General features: G+C 39.1%; 1 protein-coding gene across 1 annotated transcript in view; it reads right to left on the reverse strand.

Moving 5' to 3' along the window:
- Positions 1 to 1,031: 1,031 nt before the first annotated feature.
- Positions 1,032 to 25,734, reverse strand: part of PRKG2 (protein kinase cGMP-dependent 2) — a 33,933-nt gene continuing 9,230 nt past the window's right edge. The window contains exons 3-19 of the mRNA XM_027738546.2: positions 25,515 to 25,681; positions 23,961 to 24,074; positions 21,041 to 21,146; positions 19,723 to 19,786; positions 18,688 to 18,765; positions 17,638 to 17,732; positions 16,775 to 16,843; positions 15,340 to 15,438; positions 14,240 to 14,390; positions 12,850 to 12,986; positions 12,599 to 12,688; positions 12,253 to 12,394; positions 11,313 to 11,476; positions 10,486 to 10,608; positions 9,504 to 9,566; positions 8,572 to 8,638; positions 1,032 to 7,710 (exon numbers count right to left, since the gene is read on the reverse strand). Coding sequence (XP_027594347.1) covers positions 7,615 to 7,710; positions 8,572 to 8,638; positions 9,504 to 9,566; positions 10,486 to 10,608; positions 11,313 to 11,476; positions 12,253 to 12,394; positions 12,599 to 12,688; positions 12,850 to 12,986; positions 14,240 to 14,390; positions 15,340 to 15,438; positions 16,775 to 16,843; positions 17,638 to 17,732; positions 18,688 to 18,765; positions 19,723 to 19,786; positions 21,041 to 21,146; positions 23,961 to 24,074; positions 25,515 to 25,681 — 1,825 coding nt within the window. The 3' untranslated portion in view covers positions 1,032 to 7,614. The remainder of the gene's footprint in view (positions 7,711 to 8,571; positions 8,639 to 9,503; positions 9,567 to 10,485; positions 10,609 to 11,312; positions 11,477 to 12,252; positions 12,395 to 12,598; positions 12,689 to 12,849; positions 12,987 to 14,239; positions 14,391 to 15,339; positions 15,439 to 16,774; positions 16,844 to 17,637; positions 17,733 to 18,687; positions 18,766 to 19,722; positions 19,787 to 21,040; positions 21,147 to 23,960; positions 24,075 to 25,514; positions 25,682 to 25,734) is intronic.

The raw sequence follows: 25,734 nt of genomic DNA on the forward strand, positions 1-25,734 counted from the left end.
CAAGTTTCTCTTTCCATGGCTCAGTCCTCTGAAGGGATAGGATGAGAGTTTCATCCAGAAGTACCAGATTTCATGACTAGGCTGTATTATTAGTAGTTTGTTGTTTGGGCTGGGGTTTTTGGCCTTTGATTTTGATGAATGTTCATGTGATCTATACCAAGTTTGTCTTCCATTAATCTCACAAAATTATCTCAAAACATAATTGTTCAGTCTGAGTCGCTCAAAAAAGTAACCTTTATGCCTTTGATAAAGCTAAATGAAACCCCAGGCCCTGAATCCATTGAGTGAAATAAAGATATACATGGTTCACATTGCAGCACTGTTCTTCCTCATTGACTTAACCCCTCTAATTTATTTCTACGTATTTGAGTCAAAGGATGTTCAGCCTGTGATTTCTGTGACAGCTGTCTCATTTTTGGGGGATGTTTCCGGGATGACACTGGCAGCCCTTGTCCTGCTCAGGCCAGGCCTCACAGCAAGTTCTGCTTCAATAAAAATGCTAAGAGCCTTTTCTGGTTTTTTGTTTTGTTTTATTTTGGTTTTGTTTTGTTTGCTTGCTTGTTTGGGTTTTGCCTGTGGTAACCACAACAAGTGGGTGGTTTTCCATCTCTTGTGATTCTAAGAAGAAAGCTAGGAAGAAAATCAGATGATACAGGAGTTACACCGACAATTCTGGCCAGTGCACTCTGAAACCACAGCTGAATCTGTGCATCAGTTCTTTTCTATGGCCAGCTAGAAAAACTGCTGAATGACCTCCAGTTGATATCAATCTACTTGGCTTCAATGCTTCATATAGAGATTTTTTGGTCTGCAACATCCAAGGCTCTTGATCTGGAGAAAAAATACAAGCCAGAAAACATATAAACTGGAAAGATAAAAGCCTTCAACCACAAGACTCAGCTTGCTCTTGAAAGCACTTTTAACCAAAGCATTGCTGAAAGAACATGTCCTGCAAATGGGTAATTTAAAAAACTCAACTTAAATTGGATGGTCCCTCTAATGATGTTATAGTAAAGCTATACAGTCAGAAATCACTTTAAACTCTCTTTTATTGGCTGAATTTCAAGTAATTTTAGGTTTTACATCTGTCACTCGGCCAATTCTTGTTGGAACTACATTATCTTCCTTTTCAAAATGCCTTTCTTTCCTTTGTTGTGCTATGAAATGCCCATGCAAACAGGGGAAAACAAATACTCTGCAGGGAAACCAGATAGTCATCAGCCTGTGAATACCAGTACAGGCCAAATTCTAGCCTCTTTGAGCTCTAGTAACATTAAAAGTTTTTTGTAATGAGAGCTTTAAAAGCATTCAGGCAAGAGATTGTAAGAATGTAGGGTATTTTGGATGGTGGTGGGGGTTGTTTGTTTGTTTTGTTTTTGGTTTGGTTTGGGGTTTTGTGCTGTACCTCTATGGTATGCAAACAGCAGCATTCTGGTAGTTTTTAGGCTGGAGGAACTTGAAAACCATTAAGTTATTAAGCTACTATTTGGCCAGACTGGACCCAAATCTGCGAGCCTTCTCTAAGGGAAAGGGGCAGGAGAAAAGTCAGGCACTTTATTTGCAAATCAGATAGACTTAAAAACTGGAAAACAAAAGCTGTGCTTTTCTCCTGGCTGGAAAGACAGATAGCTGCAGAAAACAAAAAGCTTTTCACTGCTGTGTCTTGGTAATGAAAAAGAGCCTGTCTCTCTGGTGTGGAGCTGCTGTGACTCCTGTCTTGACTTTAAGGACAGTCAGAAGTAGTGATGTGCACAGGCTGACTGTACAATAGGATTCACTTTTTAATCCATTGGTTGCTCCTGGTGTCATTAGGAGACATGGGAAATGCCACCTGCTAAGCTGGAAGCAGGCTTGGATTTTCAGTAGACATCAGGCCCTGCAAGCAAAACCAGATGCAGTAGTTTCCAACAGTTGTCTTGTAACAGCTGCACAAATAAATCCATAGAATTTATAAAATTCAGTGTGATAATGCCTATTGTTAAAACCCACACCAGCTCAAACAATAAACCTAACTAAATCTAGTCTTCAATTTGTAGAGTGCTTGTTGCAAAATAGATTTCATACAGCTTGACAAGACAACCTCAGTTTTGTGCCAATATATCCTATTTCTTTGTTCAAGGTGTGGGTAACACTATCACTAAAATAATATCCTTTACAATACTCTTGATGCTTTTGAGGTACACACCTCTGGGCCTCAGTTGAAAAGTGGGCCCTTGAGGGGTTCTGAACAGCTCCCCAGGTTGCCTTCTGATAGAATTACAGCATGTTCCTTTCTTAGAATAGCACTGATGTCACTAAAGTGGCGTTCTTTCACCCAGTGTGCAAGAGCCAATCCACACACAGTCAAGATGTTTGATTTTATTTCATGTCTGTGCAGAGATGGGTGCTAGGTGATAAATCTACAAAGCTAGCACACCTTCAGTATGCCAAGAGCCCATTTTTATACACTTCAAATCAATAAAAGTCAACATGTCCTGTATATGTAACAAGCTATAGTAAAAAACTATAGTAATTGTCTTATCATTGATTTGCCTCCATTTAAAGATACAGTACACACTTACTTTACTATGCATGCTCTGTGAGGAAGGGGCTAATGTGAGTAAGGGAAAAGCTTAGCCTGCGGGTTAATCTTAGCCTGTGGGTATTTTACAATGTCAGTGAGCCCAAAGTTTGAGCAGAGTTATTCTTTGGCTTTGTGGTTTGATTCATAGTGTCCTCCTGCTCTTTACTTCTCTGGTCACAGCTCTTGGTTTGTCTAGGCTTGGTTATTCCCTCTTTTTTCCTAAGTTCTTTTACTTGTTCTGTGCTGTGCTTCAGAGATTCAGTGAATTTTTAACCTTCTTGTGGTACTTCACTTCATCAGCACCACACTGTATCTTCCTAACACAGTGCAGAGGAGAAAGTACCCTGCAGCTTTCTAACTGTCCATGGGAGGGCTGGGGGATCATCAGCCTGCCCATAAGACTGAGAAGGGTAGTCAGACCCCAGGCAAATATTTGCTTCTGGTGCCCAAGTACAATCCCCCGGTGTGACAGACAATGCACAAGCTGAAGGAACCAGAACACAGCTCCCCTCTGCTTTGGTCCCAGCAGGATGAGGCACCACAAGGGACATAGTTCAAGATAAGGCCTGGCATGTTTCTGTTGCTCCTCCTCCCCTTCAGGGAAGCTGATTAGGAACATCTCTACCGCAGGCTCTCGGCAGCCAGGCACTACCACAGTACCTGTACTTCATGTCTGGGTGCTCTTTGGAGTCCCATTAGGGTGGGTTTCAGCTTTCTTTTTCTGAAATGTTTCTGGCTTAGTAAGGCAGCATGGAAAACAATCTACCCGGGGATGTCCCCAGTGACTAGCTAGACTGTTCAGCAGCTGTGTCTCCTGCTATTAGCACCATAATTTAATTGGAATGTTAATTCTGTCTTTTGCCATTGCTGGTCTGCAGCTTGGTACGTGCAACAGATTTTGGCTCTGCAAGCATGTCAGATGAGCTAAAAAAGAGAAGGGCCACTTCTCATCTGCCACACATCAATGAAATGCTGGCTGGTGGGGGTCAGCCACAGTGTGCCTCTGATTTCTGTGGATGAGGAGCTTACCTTATTTCAGTACTTTTTCCCAAGTCCTCTCAACCAGTGATGAGCCGCAGAATATTAGGAGTCGCAAAGAGCTCACATTTGGGAGTTCTGCCAAAGGATGCACCTGACCACTGATGTAACGCTGTCCCCAAGACAGACCACTGAGCAATATTTTTGTAGCAAACAACAGATCATGGATTTGTGAGAAAATAATTACCTGCCTTTTCTGTGCCTGTTGTTCAACTCTGTTTGCTTTGAACTTGTAACTCCCTGTCTGGTATCGTGTTGCACACAATTGCCTTTGATTACAAGACAGTGACAAGAGCAGAGACTGACTCACAAGGGGAAAAGATGCTTCTGACTGCTCAATCATTCCCTGCTGGTCCAGCCTACTGAATAAATCTGTGCTGGGTCTCACGCCTGGAGGTGTCCCAGGTTCCCAAAGCCATAGGAACATAAAGGTTTGAGGAAGACAGGTTGCAGCTCTGCATGATTATGGATGCATTTAATTTCACATCTGCTCTCTGCAGAACCTCCTCCTTGCTTTCCACTTTTGGGAGGAATTACCGATTTTACTGCTGCTACAACATTCAGGCACAAGAAACTTAAGAGATAAAGAGCATCAGTCTAGTGCTGCCTTGCAAACAGTGGGAGGGGAGGATGAATTTAGGACAATGTGCTACGCTACAGTTGGGAAAGCTGACTTTAATGGTCGCTTGTTTCCCACACTTTCTATGCAATCTTGAGGAAGCCAAATTGTGAAACTGTCAAAGGCGTCAAACCCCAAAGCTACACACAGCTTGCTGGAGGGGCTTTAAAATCATCAGGGGACTTAAATCTCCCAGGACTTTGTCAAATAAAGATAAAAAATTATTCTTGCCATTACATCACAAGGTCCCTGGGGACCACAGCAGGGGAAAGCTGTGTGCGTTCAGAGGTAGCTTCAAGTAGTGGGAAGAGAAAGGGATCTCCGATGCTTTTCATTGCAAGTAAGACCTGTTAAGTCCTGCCTAAAATCACGGAGACTCCCTAAATATCAGGACAGCTATTTCTTCTCATTAAATGCAAAAATCTTACAGGCTTACACTCTCTGACATCTTCTCCACAGTCCCTTCTATGATCAAGTGCAAACATTTGTGGCACTGAGGTTACTTCTTCCCCTTTCTACTAAGAGGTGATGCATTCAGGCACTGGGCTGGCCAACCTCACCCTTTTCAAAGCCTGAAGAGGCAGCTGTGAGGACATGGTGAAAATTAATCATTTGCACTAAAAACTGGCTAGAATTATCACATGCCTGGGACTTTTCTCTCTCACTGTGCTTCTGCTCCTGCCTACAAGTCTCTCTCAAGTGTTCACCACTCTGATGTGGTAGCTGGGGGAAGGCACTTTGATCTACCCAGCCCAGGCTAACTGCTCCTCATCTCTGCTCTCTGTCAGGAAGAAACATCATCCTTCCTGCCTCCTGAGGCATGTTCTTTTGTGGCAGAAGTATAGGTTAAAAAGGATAGCTACAGCTGGGTTTCTCAGGGAGCCACACAATAAAAGCAAAGCTGACAAGACAGGAAGGCAAAGCACAGATAAGAACACCAAGGACAGAACTCAGACAGTTATTAACATATCCACAGCATAATCAAAACCTGAATGTCAAAATCTGTTATTCAATGACATTAAATCAGAAAAGGCAACAATAAGCACAATCTAATCATCATCATGACTGTCCATTCAGTTTCCCCATGATCTCCTGCACTGTGAAGCTGCTTGAGCCTGAATCACCCATTTATCCGCTTGTTTCACATCAGCATAACTCCACTGGTGCCATGTTGAAGTCTGAAGTACATCTGTCTGTCAAAGACATTTGGCGTTAGTTCAAGTAATGTTTAGCCTCTACTGTATCAGCTGCTGCTTGTTTCTGGAAAACTTCAGCTCAGTCAACTGCATATGTGCTAGAAACAAAATGAATCAAATGTACATGGGTACTCTACATAAGCACGAAATTATCTGTGACTTCATTTATTGTAGCTTCTTATGCATTCATTTTCCCAGCACTCACTAGGGAAAACATAATCTGAGTGAGGGACAGGCTGCAAGCAATGACATCTGATGCCCCTCCAGGGCAGTCTTTTCTGCCTCAGTCTCTTCTGAATCACATAGACAAGAAGTATAAATCAGACCTATGAATCTGGACTGCTGTATGGAATGTGCTTCTAAAATATTAATGTCCTGCCCATTACACTGTAATCTTACTTTATTTGCACACAAATAGACAAGATAAGTTAAACTTTATAATGAAAATATATCCTACAGCTGCAAAGACTTAATGCTATCTGCACTAAACTTATCATACAGCTATTTCTTCACTTAAAAAACATATATATATATACACACACCATTATTATTTATATATATATATATATATAAGGAAACTACTTGTAAGTACAATGGAAAAATACATTCAAAAGATTTTATAAAACTTGGTGCAATATTATTTTGACTGCAATAAAAAATACTTATGAGAGAAAGAAAAATGCGCAGAGAAACATGAATAACTAACTTTCAGTGCTTGTCTAAATCCTGAAAAGAAAATCTGGTCTTTGGTATTGCTAAACAGAGTTAGTGGAAAGCATCTACAACCCCAGCTTACAGACTCTGCTCCATCCTCTCTGACTGTGTGTGCTTACCACCATTTTGCAAAGGCTTTGTTGGCTGAAAGTTTCCATAATAATTTGCAAACAAGCGGGGAGACAAAACTAGCCAACATGTAGTGTCTTCTTTCAAGGGCTCAATCCAACCTTCATTAAATTCAATGGAAAATGTTCTACTGCCTTATTCAGAGTGAAGGTTATACAAAATATTTAAATTGATTTGCTGTCAAAGCAATGGCCACTCAGCGGTAAAAGATAATTATAACCATGTAACAAACCATGGAACTGCCCCTGTGGCAGTCCCTCCCTCACCCGGTGGAAAAGTCATGACCAGCAGCAGCTAGGAAGACTATCCAGCAGTAACTAAACCCTGAGCACATAGTACAAGTTTCCTGGGAGGTTTTCCACCCAGCATGCGAAATGCAGTGAGCTGTGGGAGCTTCAGTACTGAAATTTAGATTGGACTTCGTCTCTGTGGGAGCTGAAACAAATCCTAGCAAGCGTAGCAGACTCATCAATCCCATAAGCCCAGCAGGACAACCAGGAACATCCCTGTTTCAACAGTGGTTGTAGTTCTTAACAGAGAGCAACAGAATTTTTCTGTATAAACCATGAAGGCACAACATCCAACTGCATTTTTTTTCCCTGCAAGGTAAATGCTTTTTGTCCATCTATTTTATCTTCTCACTACATAAAAGCAAAACATTTTAAGAAATAGACATGGCTCTTTGAAGCAGTAAGGGAAATACACACCATAGTCTGCTTCTTTAGGTAACTTCTATTATGTATATACCTTGTTTCATACTGGATTTTCATTTGACCTTTGTCATATATTCAGCCTGTTGTAAAACTCAACTGACAGAGAGGCAGCTTCCACAGTGATACCCTTTTAGCTGCAGCATCAGATCAAATCAACCTTTCAGTAAAAGTCTCTTTTATACACATCCCTGCATTAATGCAATACTGGACATTAAGGGGAAAAAGTGAAACACAGCAGACATCAGATAAAATGAAAAATAAGTGCCTATAGTTGTCAGCTGACAAATGCCACAGAGTTATTGGCTTCCAATCCTCTCCATCCAAAATGGTAACCTTGTTAACATCAAAGTATTAGCTACTGACATTTCTAATGGCAAAACCATAAATCCGACCCATAGTGTCTGAAAATATTCGTAGAGACACTGTGTATCAAAACACATTCAGGCTACATCTGTTGACTGAATGCATGCCCTTGTTATAAAGAAATGGACACAGATTTTGGTGCATTGTCCAAACAAACTCCGGTTGCTGTATGGTCTTCTATTCTTCAAGGAGAACTGTGTAGTTTGTAGCAAGAAACAAGACAGCAGGTTTAGAACTGAAGCCTATGAGTGTCTACACATGTCCCAGAAGAAACAACTATCAGAAATCCTTGTCCCAGCCTGAAAGTTCATCTGGAGGGGTTCCCTCTTCAGGGGGATAGCTGTCAAAGTAGCTGTAATCAGTCGGTCCAGACAACTACGACATGAAAAACACAAACAAATGGTTGTTTCAGAAAGTAACTTTTGAAAATGTTGTCCATTGATTATGCAGCATTTTTATTGCTATCACTGTGGAGATGAAAGGCTGGTATGATACAGGTGACTTGTTTCAATGGATGCAATTCCTCATTCTTTAAAAGATAAACCTCCAGTAATTAAATTGTACAACAGAGCAATGGCGTTAGCCTTCCTATATGAAAGTACTTCCCAAATAATATCAACTCCAGGATTTCACCAAAAGCCCTACAAAGTCAGTAAGAAAGCTGGGCCACACTGCACACAATTTTTATTCTACTTTCTTTAAGATCAAATCTATATTCACAGGGTAGGTACTCAATGCAGACCTCAGAATTATTTTTTGTTTCAAACTGAGGTCAAAATGGGTTTCAAACTCTTTACCCTCAATCTTTTTTCATTTTAGGGCAAAGAGAAATAGGCCATTTAAAACACGGAGCTTACTCAAGGGTGTGTTGTAACTCAATAGTAAGAGAATGCAGGAATTTGTACTCTGCACAGTAATATGAACAATATGTCTTAATAATGTGCCCATTACCAAGGAAAATATGTTTTTTTCAGTATTAGTTTCTGACCAAACACCATTTATTCTAGTAATGGTGAAAATCTAATGCAAAGTACACAGGCAGAATAATATTTCCATTATTTAACTGGATTTATGTATTGCTTGCTGTTTCTCTTTCTTTCATGCAATTTTCACTAAAAACATCGAACTATAATAATTCAAATGCATCTATGGGAAATTTTGCTATTGCCATCAGCTGTTCTTTGAAGCCAAGCTATATTAGTAAAGCATTATGATATTGAAAGCCAAAGCCAGTACCTCTCTTTTTAAAGGTGACGTTAATTTCCTCACTTTCAGACTATCCCAGTTAAAACCACTCAACCACCTGATTAAAAAGAAATGAAAGACAGACAGGGAGAGACCAAAAGAGAAAGACAGGTTGTTTTCTGTCATTATACTATGAAGACCTGAAAAACATGTGAAGAAGGACTGTAAGAAATTTTTTTACTGCCCATGTAACAGCACAGTTATTAGAAAGAGGAAACTCGAGCACTGTCATTGCCATACAAGGCAGGGGGAGCTTCAGGACCACCAGAAACACTTCTGTACAGAGGAGATGCAGTGACAGGCAGGTTAATACATGCACAAGTACAGCCATGACACTTATGTGTCTCCTTGGAATTCCACCCTCTTTACAGCATGAGAAGAGGGAGGGAAACAGAAAAGTCAAAGAACATGCACAAAGTGCATGCCTTAGAAACAACTCAGATAAAAAAAGAAAGCAGAAAATGTTTAAGCTACAGAGGAATTTCTTCATTAGAAGAAAGACTTTCTTCATTAGGTTCATCAGGACAAAAACCTAGTATTGCTTTGGAGCTCTTAATTACTCATTCTTAAAAAGCAACTGTTTAAGGGTCAGGAGGTCTGAAAGGCAGATGCTGAACTGGTATCAGTTTCCCTGAGAACTAAATTAAACTCCTACATCGACAACCTGCAACAAAACCAGTAAAAAATAAGACATTTCTAGATAAACATGTTGAGGATTTATGCTCATATTGTCGCTTGGTGTAGCTGCAAATGCAACAGTACTGTTGCTGTAGCTCAGGCTACAGCACCACTTAGCTCAGCTGCAAATGCACTCAATAGCAACAGAAATCTCTCTTTATGGGTTTACCAGACTGGGTTCTAAAGTATTAAAAATACTTCAAATTAAACCCCAAATTTTCTTCTTGGCAGATTCTTTTGTTTACCTGTGCTTCTTGATGTCATTAATTCCGTTTCTCAAATTGCCTAATCTTTCTGTAGGGTTTTGCCTTAAAAGAAAGAGGAAAACAATAAGGATAAGAATTTATAAAATATTCCTATTTATTTAAAGAGCATTTATAGGTCCTAACTGCTTGTTTTTAACAGTTACACAGGGATGTAGCTTGCATAAAAATGTGGCCTCATAAGGAGGCATAATGAGGTTTTGCTCACTGCTCCTTTCTTTTAAGGATGGAGAAACCTGCTAGGAAGCCAGAACAACGTCACCTGGCTGTGAGAAGCAGGAGAGTGAAATCAACAGGCTGAATTTTGGTTGCACATCTTTTTTTCCCCTTGACCAGCAGGCCTGGTTATGAGTTACAAAAGGAGCCAAATCAAAATTTACAAAGTTCCTTTCAAATGCTGGTGCACAAGCATGTTGCACACTGTTCCTAGTGCCATGGATGAAATCCCCCGGGGAACTGGGAGTTCGAAGTCAGCATTGTCACCAGTTGTGCATGCCACTGTGCACTAATGCTTCTGAGTTATGCTGGCCCTTTTGAAATACTGCCTTTTGCATTTTCAAATGGGCTTAAGTCAGTCTTTAAGTGCCCTATGTTTTCTGTAGAAACTATATGACTACGTGAGTTTGGAAGCATTTTTCTTTTAACCAATGTGCTTGATAGCAAAATCAAATTCCTTAGCTCTTTCCTCAGCCCACGCTCCATAAGTTTTCCCTAAGATTTGTTTCAGAAAAAATTCACAGCTACAGAGAAAGCCCAGAGCCAACATTTGTAGATGCTGCCTCTGCAGACTAAGAGGTGTGATACATATTCAGAGGCACGCAATGCATACTGAATATAATCAGAATGGACCGTGCTATGCATGACAATTCTAAATCAAGCTGTCAGGAATTCAACACTCTAGTTTGAATTCTAAAAGAGCTCAATCTATCCACACCCAGGCTTTGCCACAAACTGCCCCTCCCACCTGCAGAGTCTGCGGATCAAATCCTCAGGCCGCCTTGTTATTGTTTTAGGAAAATCCAGCTTTTCAATGCCTTTGAGAATCAAATTATACGTCATCATTTGATCAGCCCCAGAGAACGGTGGACTAGAAAAAGAAAGAGACACTGATAAATGGAAGTCTGGCAAGAGCAGATGTGGCCATTACTTATCAAATCAAATATTTGAGAATATGGGAAAAAAGCCCACCTTTATAGTTTTACAACCCTCACCCTTTCAGCCTGTTTAAGATATTAGAAAGGTTTGAGAATGAGAAATTTCCTGTAGGTACCAGGGAAAATGCATGACCACATGTGTCCCTCTAAGCCAGCTCTGCCTCTGGTCTAACTCAGAGAAGCTTCCATGTTGTGTTACCACTGAGCATTTGCAAAGAATTGTCATGGGAATGTGCATGGAGGCAAAGAATGAGCCCTGCTTACAGTTCACCCACCCCACTGTACCCCATCACCCACTAAGGAGGAAAACAACAGTCTTTTGTCAGTTGTTCCTCACAGGAAACATCGTTATCATCATCATCCTCAGTTAATGGAGCTCTACATCAGCTAATTACAGGCTGTGCCTGGCCCTTTCCCTGGATAGGTAAGCCAGAATTAAGTATATGTACCACACTTTGTCTCTTGCATTGCTGAAATGATGGAAGGTAAGACATGCATAAGAAACAAAAACAAGTATCATTTTGCAAGTCTCTTTACTGATTGACACCCCCCCCCAAACTGTTTATTTTAAAAGTAACTTTAAAAGGTCTCTAAAAACAAACAAAAAAGGTAAGAACTCAGAGTAGGAGGCACTTACCTGCCAGTAAGGAGTTCATACACAAGAATCCCAAGGGACCAAAAATCCACACTGAAGTCATGGCCTTTACTCAGTATGACTTCAGGAGCAACATACTCAGGGGTTCCACAAAATGTCCAGGTTTTCTGCCCTGATCCAATCTTCTTTGCAAATCCAAAATCAACCTGATCAAAATCAACATATGCTGCATAAGGCAGAGGTGTTTTGCACTGGGAAGCCTTGAAGTCTTAATTGCTTCCTCCCCTCCTGCAAAGATCTCAGAATTGCTAGTTTAGATCTGAAACAACTACACAGTGTAGTTGTGAAGGAGAGAGAAGTAATTCAACTGGATTACTGAATGTTATAAAACAGATCCATTTATTATCACAAGTAATTTTCTGACTTATTTTCCTTTTGGACACAACAACCCATGATTTCCTTGAGGACATGAGATTTACCTGGAACACTTTGGGTTGCTCATTGTCCTCAGAGAGGATATTTCCAGTTCTTTGAGAGGTATTCTTGTTGCACTTTTCAGAGTCACAATCAAGTATGGCAGTTCTTTACTGTCTTCCCTCTCTACAAAGAGAGGGAACCTCTGACTGTAGATTGAATGAATGAATGTAGAACCTAAGATTGCTTGAGTCTGGACAGAGAGGTAATTCTGCATCTGGGAAATGTAGTTCCTGCCTTTAAAACTAGCTCCTGGGAGATTTTTTTTTTTTTTTTTTTTGCTATTTATGCTGTGGCAAGAGCTCTCAGAGACTGCAAATCCCAAGTTTGTGGCTTACAATGCCTTTGTTTCTCATTGTGCAATGAGAAGCCTGCCCTCTACTCTACTGAAGCACAAGAGTTATTAAACTCTGGGACTCTGGTTCTATAATTACGTGCCGTCTATTTATATTCCTCTTGCAAAGAAACAGGAGACAAAAGGATAACATTACAGTGCATTACATCTTACCAGTTTTATATATCCTTCAGCATCCAAAATTAAGTTTTCTGGCTTCAGGTCTCTGTAGATTATTCCTATGTGATGTAGATAGTCAAAAGCCTCTGTCACACACCCAACACAGAACTTGGTGGTGAATTCATCAAAGCTGCCTCTGGAACAAAACCAATCAATATCCTTACAGACAGTTAAGTTTTAAAAATGCCTTACTTATTAACCAGATAACATATAACACCCAGAATATTAACCAACCAAACAAAAATCTTTCATTGGACAGCCCTTGAATCTACCTACTCAGCAGACCCATGGAGCTGACTGGTGATTTTAAAGGGCAAGGTTACACTTTCTTTGCTGTTACCTGTCTCTCAGCAAGCTCCACAACTCCCCTCCAAGGCAAGCCTCCAGAAGCATGTATACATACTTATTATCTTTGAATGTGCGATATAGTCTGTGGAGACAAATGGCAGCAATTTAGGAAAAGCAAAATAAAATGCGAGACTTGCAGTGTCTTCTCCCCAGAACTCATATATGCCAAACCTGATTCCTAATAATGCTGTTCAGTGGGTCAGCTGGGGGTCAACATTCAAGGAAACATTATGGTCAACTTACTTTACAATGAAAGGAGAACATATCTGCTCAAGGATTTTCTTTTCAGAATAGATATGCTCTTGTTGTTTGGTGTCCACTACGTGTTTCTTCTTTATACACTTCATAGCAAAAGCCATGTTCTCATTTTTCACTTTAACCTGTGAATAAAAATGAAGAATACATATGAGGAAAAGAAAGGATATCTTACCAATCAGTTCTCAATAGGTATACTGATATCCATCTTTTTCAACACAGCACAGGACTAAAATTGATGGCTGTAGTGAGGGACGAATTCCAGATATTTTGCAGAACTGTTATGGATGATTTTAAGTCAAGCATCAGGTCTTTTTAGTTTCCCAGTCCCCACTTGCAAAGTGAAATAGCAGCAGTTTGGGTAGGTACTACATACTACAGTAAGTTTATACTGCAGCGGGTCCTAACTTCAATTTAAGATTTCTAACCACCAGCATAATACAAAAGAACAAAATGCAGAGGCAGTTTAGGAAGAATGTTTACAAATGATTTTGCATTATGCTGAAATATTATCCAAAATGCAATAAAAAGATGGAAGTTAAAACAGGGCTTCTCAGAAACCAAGGAAGCAGTAATCTGTGTTCTACAGCTGGATGAGAATTCAATTTTTAGCTTATTATTCAGGTGATGCTGTAGAATTTCCAGTGTGAAAGTTTTGGTTGTTTTTTTTTTTGTGAAGCATGAATCAGAATAAAACAACTGATGGTTTAACTACTGTGAAGTACTTCACTAAAACCACAAAGTCTCCTTTAATTTGCCATTACCTTCAGCAGCCTGCACAAAATGCTCTCAGGTTTTTCTCAGATGTTTGCTACTCAGCCAGGGGAGAGTGGAATTTAAGACTTTAGGCTCATGAGGCTCTTGGTATCCCAGAAACACAGCTGTTCATCCCATTGAATATGGCTCAAAAGAGCCATTAAAAATTGTTGGAAATGTCACAGTCAACACAGCTCAGAGAGAGATCACACTGGTTATAGCTGCTGTGGGGCATCCTGAAGCAATTCTAACAATACAGACTAAGTGATGCTGTGGAGATTACTTCAGGTCCAAGCAGAGTCTTGGGAAAAGGCCTGCAATTCAGGGAACACAATGCAGGTAGGCACATCTGTAAGCTCCACATACACAGACTGATGACCGTGTCTAGTGACCAGGAAGATACTTTTAACAACAGAAGATGAAGGCACACAAGAATGGATTTGCTTCTTCGCACATCCGAGTCCTGAAATATTTTTTAACTATGCATTGCTTTATACAGAGTTATTCTGTCTGAGGCAGAATAACAGGCATGGAGAATATTAAAATCCTTTACGTTATTGAGTGGCTAAATTAATCATTTAAGACAGAGAACTATTTGAATATGTTTAAAACAATGTCTTACAAGCTCAACCCTTCCGAACCCACCAACACCCAGAGTTGTGACAACTTCTAAATTCTTGAATGGGGAAGGAGGGAACTGGGCTACTTTCTCCTTCAGCTCTATCATCTCCAAAGACACCTCTTTGGTCAGCTGTCCACAGAAGGATCTTCCTCTGCATTAAGAAAATTAACACAGGTTAGTGCTCTTCCTTGCCATTAATTTTAATGCTCCTATATAGAGGAAAGGAAAGGAAAAGGACAAGAAAACGAAAAGGACAAGGAAAGGAAAAGAAGGAAAGGAAAGCCTTCTTATTTCCTAAGAGAATCCTGATTTTATTTTGTGCAGAAGCACTTTCTTTCTGGACCTCCTATGGAAGTAAATTAGAAGCAAAATGCTGCTCAAGTTCACTGAGTATGATCAACAGTATTTTTAGCAAGAGATGATTCATGGTGAGAATCCTGCTTTTATGTGGTCAGCTGCAAACATTTGGGTGCTCCAAGTTGGAGAACCAATGTTTGAAGACTGTGTACCAGTTCCAGTAGAATGATCAGAAATAAGAATGCAGCTGTACTTCTAAACAGAAGAAAACCATGCTCTACTAATTTTCCAGTAGTGCTCAGGTTGAAATCAGAGGCACATAAACTAAAAATGTGGCCCACAGCTAAAAGCAAACAGTAGGGGCTACACTGAAACACTAAAAATAAACTGTCTCTTTTATGTATGCTTGTTTCTTTTTGAAATGACAATTAGTCTTTTGCACAGTAATACAGTTTCATTAACTCAGTCAGGAGTTAAGAGTAGGGTTTTTACCAGTCAAAGAACTTCCCATGAGAATGCAAAATTTATTTGAGCTCAACGTCACTTCTATTCTGTGCTCAGTTTTCTTGGAATAGAGAGAATTCTTGTTTGAAAGTCAATATACTGAGATTCTGTGTAAGTTTTGCTTCAGAAAACATTTCTTGGGCTCCATAAGCATATCCAGACTGTTTTACTACAGTGACTGCTGTCATTCATTCCTAGGAGTCCATCTCCATCAACTACCATGCACGATTTCACTTACATCTATCATTGTTTTTTATGATTACCTACTAAAGATGTACCTACCAAATGCTCTGACTTACTTCGCATGTCGCTTTTCATCGGCCTGGGCCAGATCAGCCACATAACCTTCAAGGTAAGTTTGGAGCTCCTCATAAGTTCCAACTGTTTGATTAAAGGTCCTAAAAACACGAATGAAACATTATAAAATGCTGAACATTCAAGTCATGATCCAGACAAAGTTTTACATTATCACTTTGACATGATTTTAAGAGCTTTGAAGAGGCAGTAACCTGCTGAAGTAGCAAACCTCTTGCCAGAGGGCAGGGGGACAGAATGCCTGATTTCCTCAGGTCATTTCATGCTATGTTTAAATAATTTGGAGCAGGCTGGGTGTACTTTGCCTCCCACATGCACTGTGGTTATTAAGTGTGGTTCCACCATCCCTACCCTGGGAACCAGCCTGGCACGAGTCCAGGCAGTCAGTCCTTCTGCCCCAGTGGATAAAACCCTTGGTACATAGTGCCAAAGGGATTGAGTTCACCTCTCCTGCTTCAGAGGTGAGTAACAGCACTGTGGGAAGAAAAGACTTAGAACAGACTATTTCTGTTGGAAGGGACCTACAACAACCACCTTGTCCAACTGCCTGACCATCTCAGGGTGAACCAAACTGAAGTATGTTATTAAGAGCATTGTCTAGATGCACTGAGCACCTCACTAGGAAGCCTGTTCTGGTGTTTCAGGAGAGCCAACTTAAGCCTCTTCAGGGACCTTCTTGGAAAAATCCCACAGGAACAGGCCCTGCAGGGAAGAGAGGTCCAAGAGAGTTGGTTGATATTCAAGGATTACTTCCTCCAGGCTCAGGAAATGAGCGAGGAATTGGGCAAAAGGGGCAAGAGACCTGTGTAGATAAATAAAGAACTCCTGTCATTACTCAAGTATAAGCAGGAAACACACAGGAGATGGAAGCACCCAGGAGATGGGCCACTTGGAATGAATATGGAAAGGTTGTAAGAGTGAGTAGGAATGAGACAAGGAAGGCCAATTCCCATCTGAAATTAAATCTGGCCAAGAATGTCAAGGACAACAGGAAGGGCTTCTTCAAATACATCAATAACACAAGGAAAACAAAGGACAATGTGGGCCTGTAACTAAATGGAGGGGGGACCCGTAACAGAGGATGCAGAGAAGGCAGAGTTACTGAACACCTTCTCTGCACTGGTCTTCACTGACAAGACCAGCTCTGAGGAATGTCTGACCCAGGAGACCACAATAAACATCACCACTACAAGGGGAGAAAGAAAAGAATAACTCTGAGCTACTCTTAAGCTTCTGTGCACAAGCGTCTGCCATCAGCCTCTCTTTCTTAGTGCTTCAAAAAACATAAACACTTGTTCAGTGTTCCCTTAAGACAAACTGTGATTTTGCCTTTAGTGAAGTCTTATGAACCTACTGAAAGTCACATGTTAACCTACTAAAAGAGGATGCAAGTCTTCTATTGAACTGCAGAGTACTTACTCTCTGTCTATAACGAGGCACTCCACGTTGTATTCATCTGCAATGACGTTTGCTGATCTGACGTCGTCACTATGAATTGAAATGTACTTTTTCAGAAACATATCAAACATATCAAAATCCTCAAAACAGTGAGGATTCACACTGTACCTCACACTGTACTCATGGAGGGTCCCAGCTGCTACAGGTGAAACTCCTCAAAGGTCTTTGCAGCCTGTACCTGAATTAATATTGCTGAACTAAATAAAAAATAGTAGCATTTCACTAGTCATTATCATGATCCAGCACGGTATTTTTTCCAGTTTCAAAAGGGTTTGGATCATGACATCCTTTAGCAACCTTCCAAGAAATTAGAGTGAGCTGTAATTAGCACTGTATCAGGATTTACTACTTACTCCTGAAATGATCTTTGGATATAAAACATTCCAGAAACCAAAAGATTCCCTACTCAATCACTCACATAAATATGTACTATGTGACTCCTTCTTTCTGTTTCTTACTATCATGGGCAATGGAAACAACAGCTCAGTCCAGTCATGATGGAGCTTATCCATTTTAAAGTCACATAGAGCCTGGGATAAGTTTTCATCACAGCTTTTACTGAAATCTAAGCAATAAGCCACAATGCAGAGAGGGTCAGCATTTGACTTCTACAGGGAAAACTAAAGGTAGATGACAGTGTATAGCTTCAAGTTCTCTCTGCAAAAAACTAAAACATTAAGGCAAATTCAGTCACTACCTTTATCTATCTACTTTATAATCAAAACAAATATTATATTCCAAAGAGTCATGAATTGTAGAATCGAATACATAGTGATAGGACAACTGAAATACTACATATCATGAATCAGACAATGTGAACTAACCTAATAAGAGCCTTTTCTCCAAAGTAATCCCCTTTATGTAGATTTTTAATCAGCTGAGGCTGTGAGTGATCTGCTGTACTTTGGGTAACTATCACCTGGAAAGTACAGGAATAAAAATTTGGTAAGGTTTCCTTTCCTTTCTGTGTATTTCATAAATGTCTTAAACTCTGTAATGCTGCAGAAAGAGTTACAAATATATGTAATTACTCCTACCTCTCAAAAATTTAAAACAAATTGCCCACCCCCAAGTATTTTCTCCTCATACCTTGTAAAACAAAGCAAAAATAAGTAACATTTTAATGAAAAACTGAAAAATACTTCAGTTCTCACTGTGGGCAGGGATCATACGAGCTTTTTGTCTTTTTATTTAAGCAGATAGCAGATAGAAGAATTAACTAACATTTCCCCCTCACGAAATTCTGCTTCCACAGCAGCACGCATTCTGCTATGCCCACATTAGCAAAAACCAAACCAGAATATCTCCGGACACAGAAACATTTTGGAAATCCTCTTGGAAGTTTATTGATGAAAATTGCCCTGATTTGATTCTTTAGAGTCCCATGTCGGCCTCCAATGTAACAGCTGATGGATAAAGGCTGCTGCCTTATTCCTCTGGCACTAACAAATGACAGGAACATAGAGACATCTAGAAGGCCACTCTCCATTAAGCCTAGGACTCCACTACTTCTTATACATTTCACAAGTCTATGTTTTGCCCATCAGATATTGAACAATCTAGGAGAAGACATAGGATCAAATCTCATTTACAAAAAAATTGACTTTACATCTCTGCTGCAGTGTCAAGAGGCTTCAGGACACACTTTAATTACATTATAATTAGGACAGTATAACACGGGTTCATTGTGAATGGAAAATTAGGCTCCCTGAACCTCTGAAATGCTGCTCCAGGCTTTTATCACGGTATCGTGCACTCAACAGCGTCCTCAAAAACACTCTGCACAGATTTTACTGAAGATCACACCCTTCAGGGTAGCTTTTGAAATGTGTTTGTATATAACCTACTTTATAATTAGGTTTATTAAATCTTACCTTTCCTTTTGCTATTATGAAGAAGGTATTTCCCTCTTCTCCTTCCCGAATAACATAATCTCCCTTGTTATAGTACTCCTGTTGGGTAGGGAAGGGAGAGACAATATTCTCTGATAAACTGTTAGCCTTTTTGAAAGTTCTGATTACTATGCAGAGTTCTTAATACCTGTGGATCTTCCATTAATGTTTAACTTCCTATCTCCTTCATACATCGCATCCCATAATATGCAACCACTCCATTACAGAAAAAGAGGGGCCAATCTTAATGCAGCAGCACATTATTTGTTCAAAAAACCCACAGCACTTGCATCCTCCTTATGAAGCAAGGGAAAACAAAGGAAAAAAAATATCAAAAACTCTTAAAAGAGTTCTAAATCAAAAACCCATTTCCAAAAGTAATTTCAGGCTTGACATCTCAGTGGGAATGCCTAAATTATCTGTTGCAAGCTACCAAGGCACCAATTTTTCTGTGTCTGCTAAGGAACCCTCACCGCCATTACCATTCATTACGATTCAGGTAATGAATTACCTAATTGTTTAACTTTCAACCAAGCATTTTTTCTGTGTTAACTTCCAGCTTTGTGATCTGAGTGTTTCCTACAAGTTCTCCCTTGCCAGGAATCCCCCCCCCCAAAAAAAAAAAACCAAAAAAACCCCCAAACTTACAGCTTAGGATACTGCTATGCTAAGGCCATTTGCCATTTCACATAATCAACACCATAATCTCCTCATCCCCTTGTGCTATGGCTGTGCATCACTCTATCTGCCTCCTCCACCTTTGTGCTTAATCTTAACAAAGGCTAGAGTATAGATCCTCTTATCTACTTGCTTGACTACTTTGATGCCAAAACCATAACATTTAGTGACATAATATTAAGTTATTAATTGCTGCCAACCTGGAATTCCACTCTGATCACTACAAGCCCACTCTCATATTACAGAAGCTTGGTTGGTTTTTATTTTTAATTATTTATTCTTCTTTGTTATTTTGAAAGCTTACTGAATATTATTTAGAAGAACTGAACAGTATCTTACCACCTCCAGGCAGTCGATGATCTTGGTTAATTTATCTTCAGGTAAGTTTTTCAGCAGGGACACACTTCCAGAAAGCAGAAACGCAGAACAAAAAAACCCCAAACCCAAAGTCGTTGTTAACACTTTTTTTCATGATCTTTTTCTCATCTACACAATTTGTACAATCACATTTTATTGCTAGTTAAACTGGTGGTGAACACAATATACAACTAAATCTTAATTCAGAAGGTTCAAGCATTCTCATCTTGTTTTTTAGACAAACAAAACTCGCACAACTTACAACTCAGAAATGTGGCAAACACTGGTCAGTTCGTAAATCAACTTTGTATTTCAGTAGGGGAAAAGACTCTAATGGGCATAGGGATTGATTTCAAAATTCAGTTATACAGAACCCAGTAATTGTAAACCAAGTCATTATAGTAATCCAAGGATATATTTTTAAATGCACTGCAGAGACTGCAAAATCAAACAAAGGTAAAAACTTCAGTACTCCTCGGACAACTTTTAAAAGAGAATCCGATTACAGTGATGACTTAGTGAACTTGCTGGTAAGAATGAAGAAACCTTCCACTCTGATCACTCAGACTTGCAAAAGTCAGGAAATTATAGAACTTTCTAGCTACTCAGGCTCAGAAAAGAAATATGTTTAGAAATCAAAGACAGAGATGGATGTAAAAATACACAAGACATTCTATGCATGGGTAGGCTTTACATCTTGATTTGAAGGCATAACAGAATGGTCATTCTTTGTTAAAAAATCAAAATATGAAATCAGCTAACTATGGTTTGAAACCTCTAATTTCACCATCTTCCTAAGGAGAAGCATGGTACAATGCTCAGTGTTCCCTGCAGGAGAGAGAATTATTCTACTCTGCAAATTTCCTGGTAATTTATATGGGGATTAGTTCATAAGCTGAGAGACATGCAGATCTATTCAAGTCTCCAAGGGACAAGGAATTCCTTAATCTTCTCCAGCAGCAAATTAACTACTAGTTGGAGGATTTACTTAACTCTATTTATTCATTATATTGTTTTAACTGCTAAACAGGTAGCTTTTTTATAAATTTATTCTATTACTTAAAAGCATTCAAGCTTTTAAGTTTCCTAATATAATGCAGGAGAAAAACAATTAAAATGGGAAAAACTCTCTTATGAATCTTAAAAAAAAACAACAAGAAAAAAACCCAAAAGATGTAAATAGTCAGGCTTTTGAGGCTGTATTTGCATGAAGGGCATCTTTTTCTCTCTGTTTACAAGCTAGGCACAATATTGTTGTGCACCTTAGTAAGTAGCCCAAATAGAAACTCATCATATTTACCTTCTAAGGAAGTTTCGGTATTGCTCTTGTCTTGTTTGTGCTGTCACTCTCATGATATTTTGAAACACTTCTCTGTCCAATGCCCATGTTTTAACATTAGTGATTGCTTTGAGAAAACAAAAAAAACAAGAATAAAATCAACAATGTTTCCAAATTATTTGATGGATGATATTACAATTTGAGGTCATGGTACAAGACAGATGAGCTCTTTCAAAAGGCCAAAGGCCAAATTTTAAAATATTAAGCATCTATTGCAATCAGACTTTTAAAAGAATTCAACTCCCACTCAGACAATGCTCACTAAAGTAAGGCATAGATTTCCAAATGGTTTCTCCATGGAGCACCTTCCACGCAACCCCACAGGGTGAGTAACCTTGAAAATCTAGCCATTTACTATGAGCACAAACAGGGCTGAACACTTGTGAAGATCTGCTCTTATCACGGACAGTCATTGCACTCAAAAGCTGCAATCTGCAAAGGAGCTGCTTTGAAAGAAACAGAAACTTGGCTGAAGTTTTCCAAAACCTATGATGTTGAATACTGTGGCTTGGATTCATCTCTAATTCAGATTACATGCAAATAAATGTTTGAGTTATCCAGTAAGATAGAAATAACAGATGTCAAGAAATACATTTAATTTCATTTAATCCTCACAGAGTTTTCCTCCAATGTATCCGTCTTATAAGGAAATAAAGGATAATTGAAACATTAATGATTATCTTTCAAAATATAATCAAAATATTAATACAGTAAGCATGCACAAGATTCAGCATCAAAGATGCAAACTACTAAGCAGCCTCTGTGTGCAATCATTGACACAATAGAACGCATTGCATCTTTTATTTTTTTTAAGCAAAACAAGGTGATTCTGTTTAATTTAATCTCTTCTTTTTAAGGATGTAACACCATATTCAGCAATTTTCCTTCTGTCATAAGAAAGAACAAAACTGTTTTCTCTGGGATAAAGGAAAGCTCCAGAAAAATGTAGAGCAATTTACTTCCTCAATTTATCATAAACATAAAATCAATTTAACAAGAAAGAAAAATACCAGTTTTAAAATGATGCACAGTCATTGGTTGTTGTACACATGATATAACCATATACTCTGCCATTTATCAAAATATCTCAGAAGATATTTTTGGATGCTGGATGGGAGAACACAGGTATTGCTTTGGATTTGTTTTTCTCCTAAATGACATCTTTCAGTTTACTTTTCATGAAGAAAATATGGCAAGAGTCCAGGCTATCACAAAATGTATTTCCTGTCTCTTCTACCTTAGCTAAATAAAGCAGTTATACGGCTAGAAAAAAGCCTGAGGTCTCAAAGGTGAACTTAAAAAAAAAAGAAATTCAGAAACACAGGAGTAAATCTCACTGCCAATTTCAAATACAGCTACTGCGTGTGAAGATGCTGCTGAGTAGCAGCAGCCATTGAAAAGCTATTTGGATAAAGTCCTTTACTTGTCACTTCCCAAAGACTGCAGGAAAAGGGTGTCAGTAGATCCAGCATCAAGAAAGGGTTTCCACATGTGTGTTTACTATCCATGCTCAGTTATGGCATCGTACTGCTCTTGCTCCACAAGAAAGATGGGAAAGCTATTGGGGAGGGATAGGTTTCTGCAGTGATTTCAAGTATTCAAATACCCTTTCTTGTCCATAATTGGACAATTCTTGTCCTACCTCAAAACCAATTAATGTTAACAAAGGTCTAAAGCAGCTTGACATCTTATTATGCAGAAACACTACTTTATAATGCTAATACTGTACAGCAGGCAAAAAAGAAAGACAGGGAATGTATTCAAGTAGAACCGCATGCTAGTAGAGAAAAGTAATCACATTACTGATGCTGCTCTGTTTATCAGGCAGCAACAAAAACAGATTACATGTAATAACTTCCATCTACACAGCCAGCAATGATTAAGTGCCTAAACCGGGTGCAGGAAGAAAGACCAAAAGCTTTTAAAGCAAACAACTTATTGTTTTATTCCATTTGCCCCTTATTAAGTCGAGACGAACTCGTCATACTTACTGGTGGTTCAAAGTCCCTGCAGATTTAGACAAGAACGGAAATTAGTCTTCAAACAGAAGTAATACTTATGGAATGGTGGAGAGTGGAAATATGATGAACTTAATCATATTTGGTCATTTACTTGTTTGTCACAGAAAAATTACGGCAGGTTAGGAAAGGAATCAAGGGTTATTTAATGGACGAATACTCAAGAAGAGGGATATTTGTATCATAGCAACACCTAACAACTCCATCCTGGTCAGCCTGCAAACACGAAATGCAAAAAGCATTTGCCTCAGAGAAGCAGCACATCCCATCTGGAAGTTCCATCTCTCCCACCACCACATTTGAGGTCAAAATCAAATCTCCCAAATCCCAGTTGCAAATGGATCTAGGCAAGACTCAGTAACATAATGAAAACACAGAACTAAAAGAAGTACAAAAGGAACTAATTCCTACGTATTATATTTCCTTCCTCTTGAATTAGACTTTATCTGCTCTACTAAAAACACCATGGTTCTAATGTCTTTTCAAATTCACTGTCATTTAGCCTCAGGTTTGCATTTGACACAAGCACATAAGAGCCAAAGACCATCGCCACTACTAAAGCATCCAAAATTAAAACGCAATCCTTCCTTAGTAGTTAGTATGGTACAGATCAGGCTAACCAGCACACTTTGGAGATGCCTAATTGTTTATCAAGTGTCATGCTAGACATGGAACCATATTCATGGCATAGTGTTATTAGAGTTCCCAAGCAGAAAGAACTCAAGGAAGGAAACATGAGCTTACTGCAGACAATCAAGACATGCAAACATTTATGAAATGAAAACTTCGAAAAGAATCTGGATATAACGGGGACCTCACAAAAATACACTTTGAGCAACATTGTTATAATTAACCTTAGGTACCTTTCACAGAAGCTGTCCGTGTGCAGTTGTATAAAATGGCTAGTTCACCAAATGCTGTCCACACAGGTATTGAGGATAGTAGTTTATTCTGCTGAAAGACTTCCAGACTGCCCTCTGTCAAAAATCATCAGGATAACAGGTGTTAAAAACTGTGCTCAACTGCACAGACTGAATGGAAAACAAATCAATATATTTCTGACTTTGCTGCTCCCTGGAACACAGGAATGGGAGCAACGATGCAAACAGTGCTTTGAAACACACATACAAACCAGGAGAGATTTATTTTTTTAAAATGGACTGCTAATCTACAAATCTGCTCTTGAAGGGAGGGCCATTGTAAATTCTAATGGGATAAATCTTGGCTACAACAAACCAGTCAATAGTGGTTCAGATAGTCTAGTGTGGTGTAGACAAACTTAAGGTCTTAAAATGGAGTTCACTGGAGAAATTACTCATGAGATTTGTCTGTTCATACACATGTATGTGTATATATGTGCAGAATGCAAAGGAGAAGGCAGAAAAATTAAAAGCTCGATAAATTTTCCTTCAAGAAATTGTTCTTAAGCTTTACTACAAATCTAGTAAAAGCCAAAAACAGTCTGAATTTTGTGTTATCCTAACACAGTTACCATCATTTTTTTTCAAACTAATCCATCTATATGAAACCAGAAGACAGAAAATGTTTTTCCAACATATACCAGGATGCTTCTAGCTTAAATATTCCTGCCTCAACAGAACATACTCCTTACAGCATGAACTCCAATTCATATGAGTCTCTGGGCCTTTTAGTGGTCCAAAATTGAAATTAATATGCAAATTAATTTTTAAGGGTGAGATGATGAAAGAGACAATACCTCTTAGGAGCAACTTCCATGTGTTAAACTTGGAGACCACTAAGACTGATCTGCAATTTGAGATTTGTGTGTAAGCATAGTAGCAGTCAGCACAGATGACTGCAGAGAGATTATTTCAGACCAGTTGGCATTATTTTAGGAAAGCTTTTTCACCCTAAAGCTTTTTGTTTGCATTGTTGTTTGTTTGTTTTTTTCTCTTTTTTTTTTTTTTTTCCAGGAAAAAATCCAAACGGGTCTTTAAAAAAACCTCAAAAAACATTTCAGCTTTAAGAACAGTAAATGAAGACCTCACCTCTCGATTTCCCATACACAGAAAACTAGTATAAGCTCTCAAGAATGTTGAAAGCAAGTTTATTTTAGAAGTGGGTTCACCATTGAGAAGTCTTCAATATTCTAAATAATCCCTGTTCTTCCTTTTGACAAAAAGGGCTTGGCTGCAAGAAAAAAAAGAATTTCCTTGCCTCTAGGTTTTTGTAAGCGAAAGAGGTAATGAATTAGCATTAAATCAAGATTCAAGTTTCCAAGGTGCTTTTTGTTTTTCTCACTCTGTTTCATAAAAGTCACAACTTGCATCGCCCTCATCAGGGCCAGAATAGATTATTTAGGAGCACGGACACCATCACTGTGGCTTTCTGCCAAAACTTCTGAACTACTTTCCTGCTTCTTGCACTCGTGTGTTGTACAAGCAAGCAATAATCACCTTTGAGCACAAAAATGTGATTGCCCGGTTCTCCCTGTCTGATGATGTAGCTGCCTTGCTGAAAAGTCCTTTCATACATACATTCCACCATATCTCGTGTCTGGTGAGGCTCCAGTCTCTTCAAGAACTGATTTCTATTCAGGGCATCCGTGATAAGCTTCTTCTCACTGGTTGCAAACAAAACAGCAAAGTTTAAAATACCCAGCATGGTTGTGGTATA

The sequence above is a fragment of the Pipra filicauda genome, unplaced genomic scaffold (genome assembly GCF_003945595.2).
Source record: "Pipra filicauda isolate LSUMZ 115617 unplaced genomic scaffold, ASM394559v2 scaffold8_size5757611_pilon, whole genome shotgun sequence".
NCBI lineage: Eukaryota > Metazoa > Chordata > Aves > Passeriformes > Pipridae > Pipra > Pipra filicauda.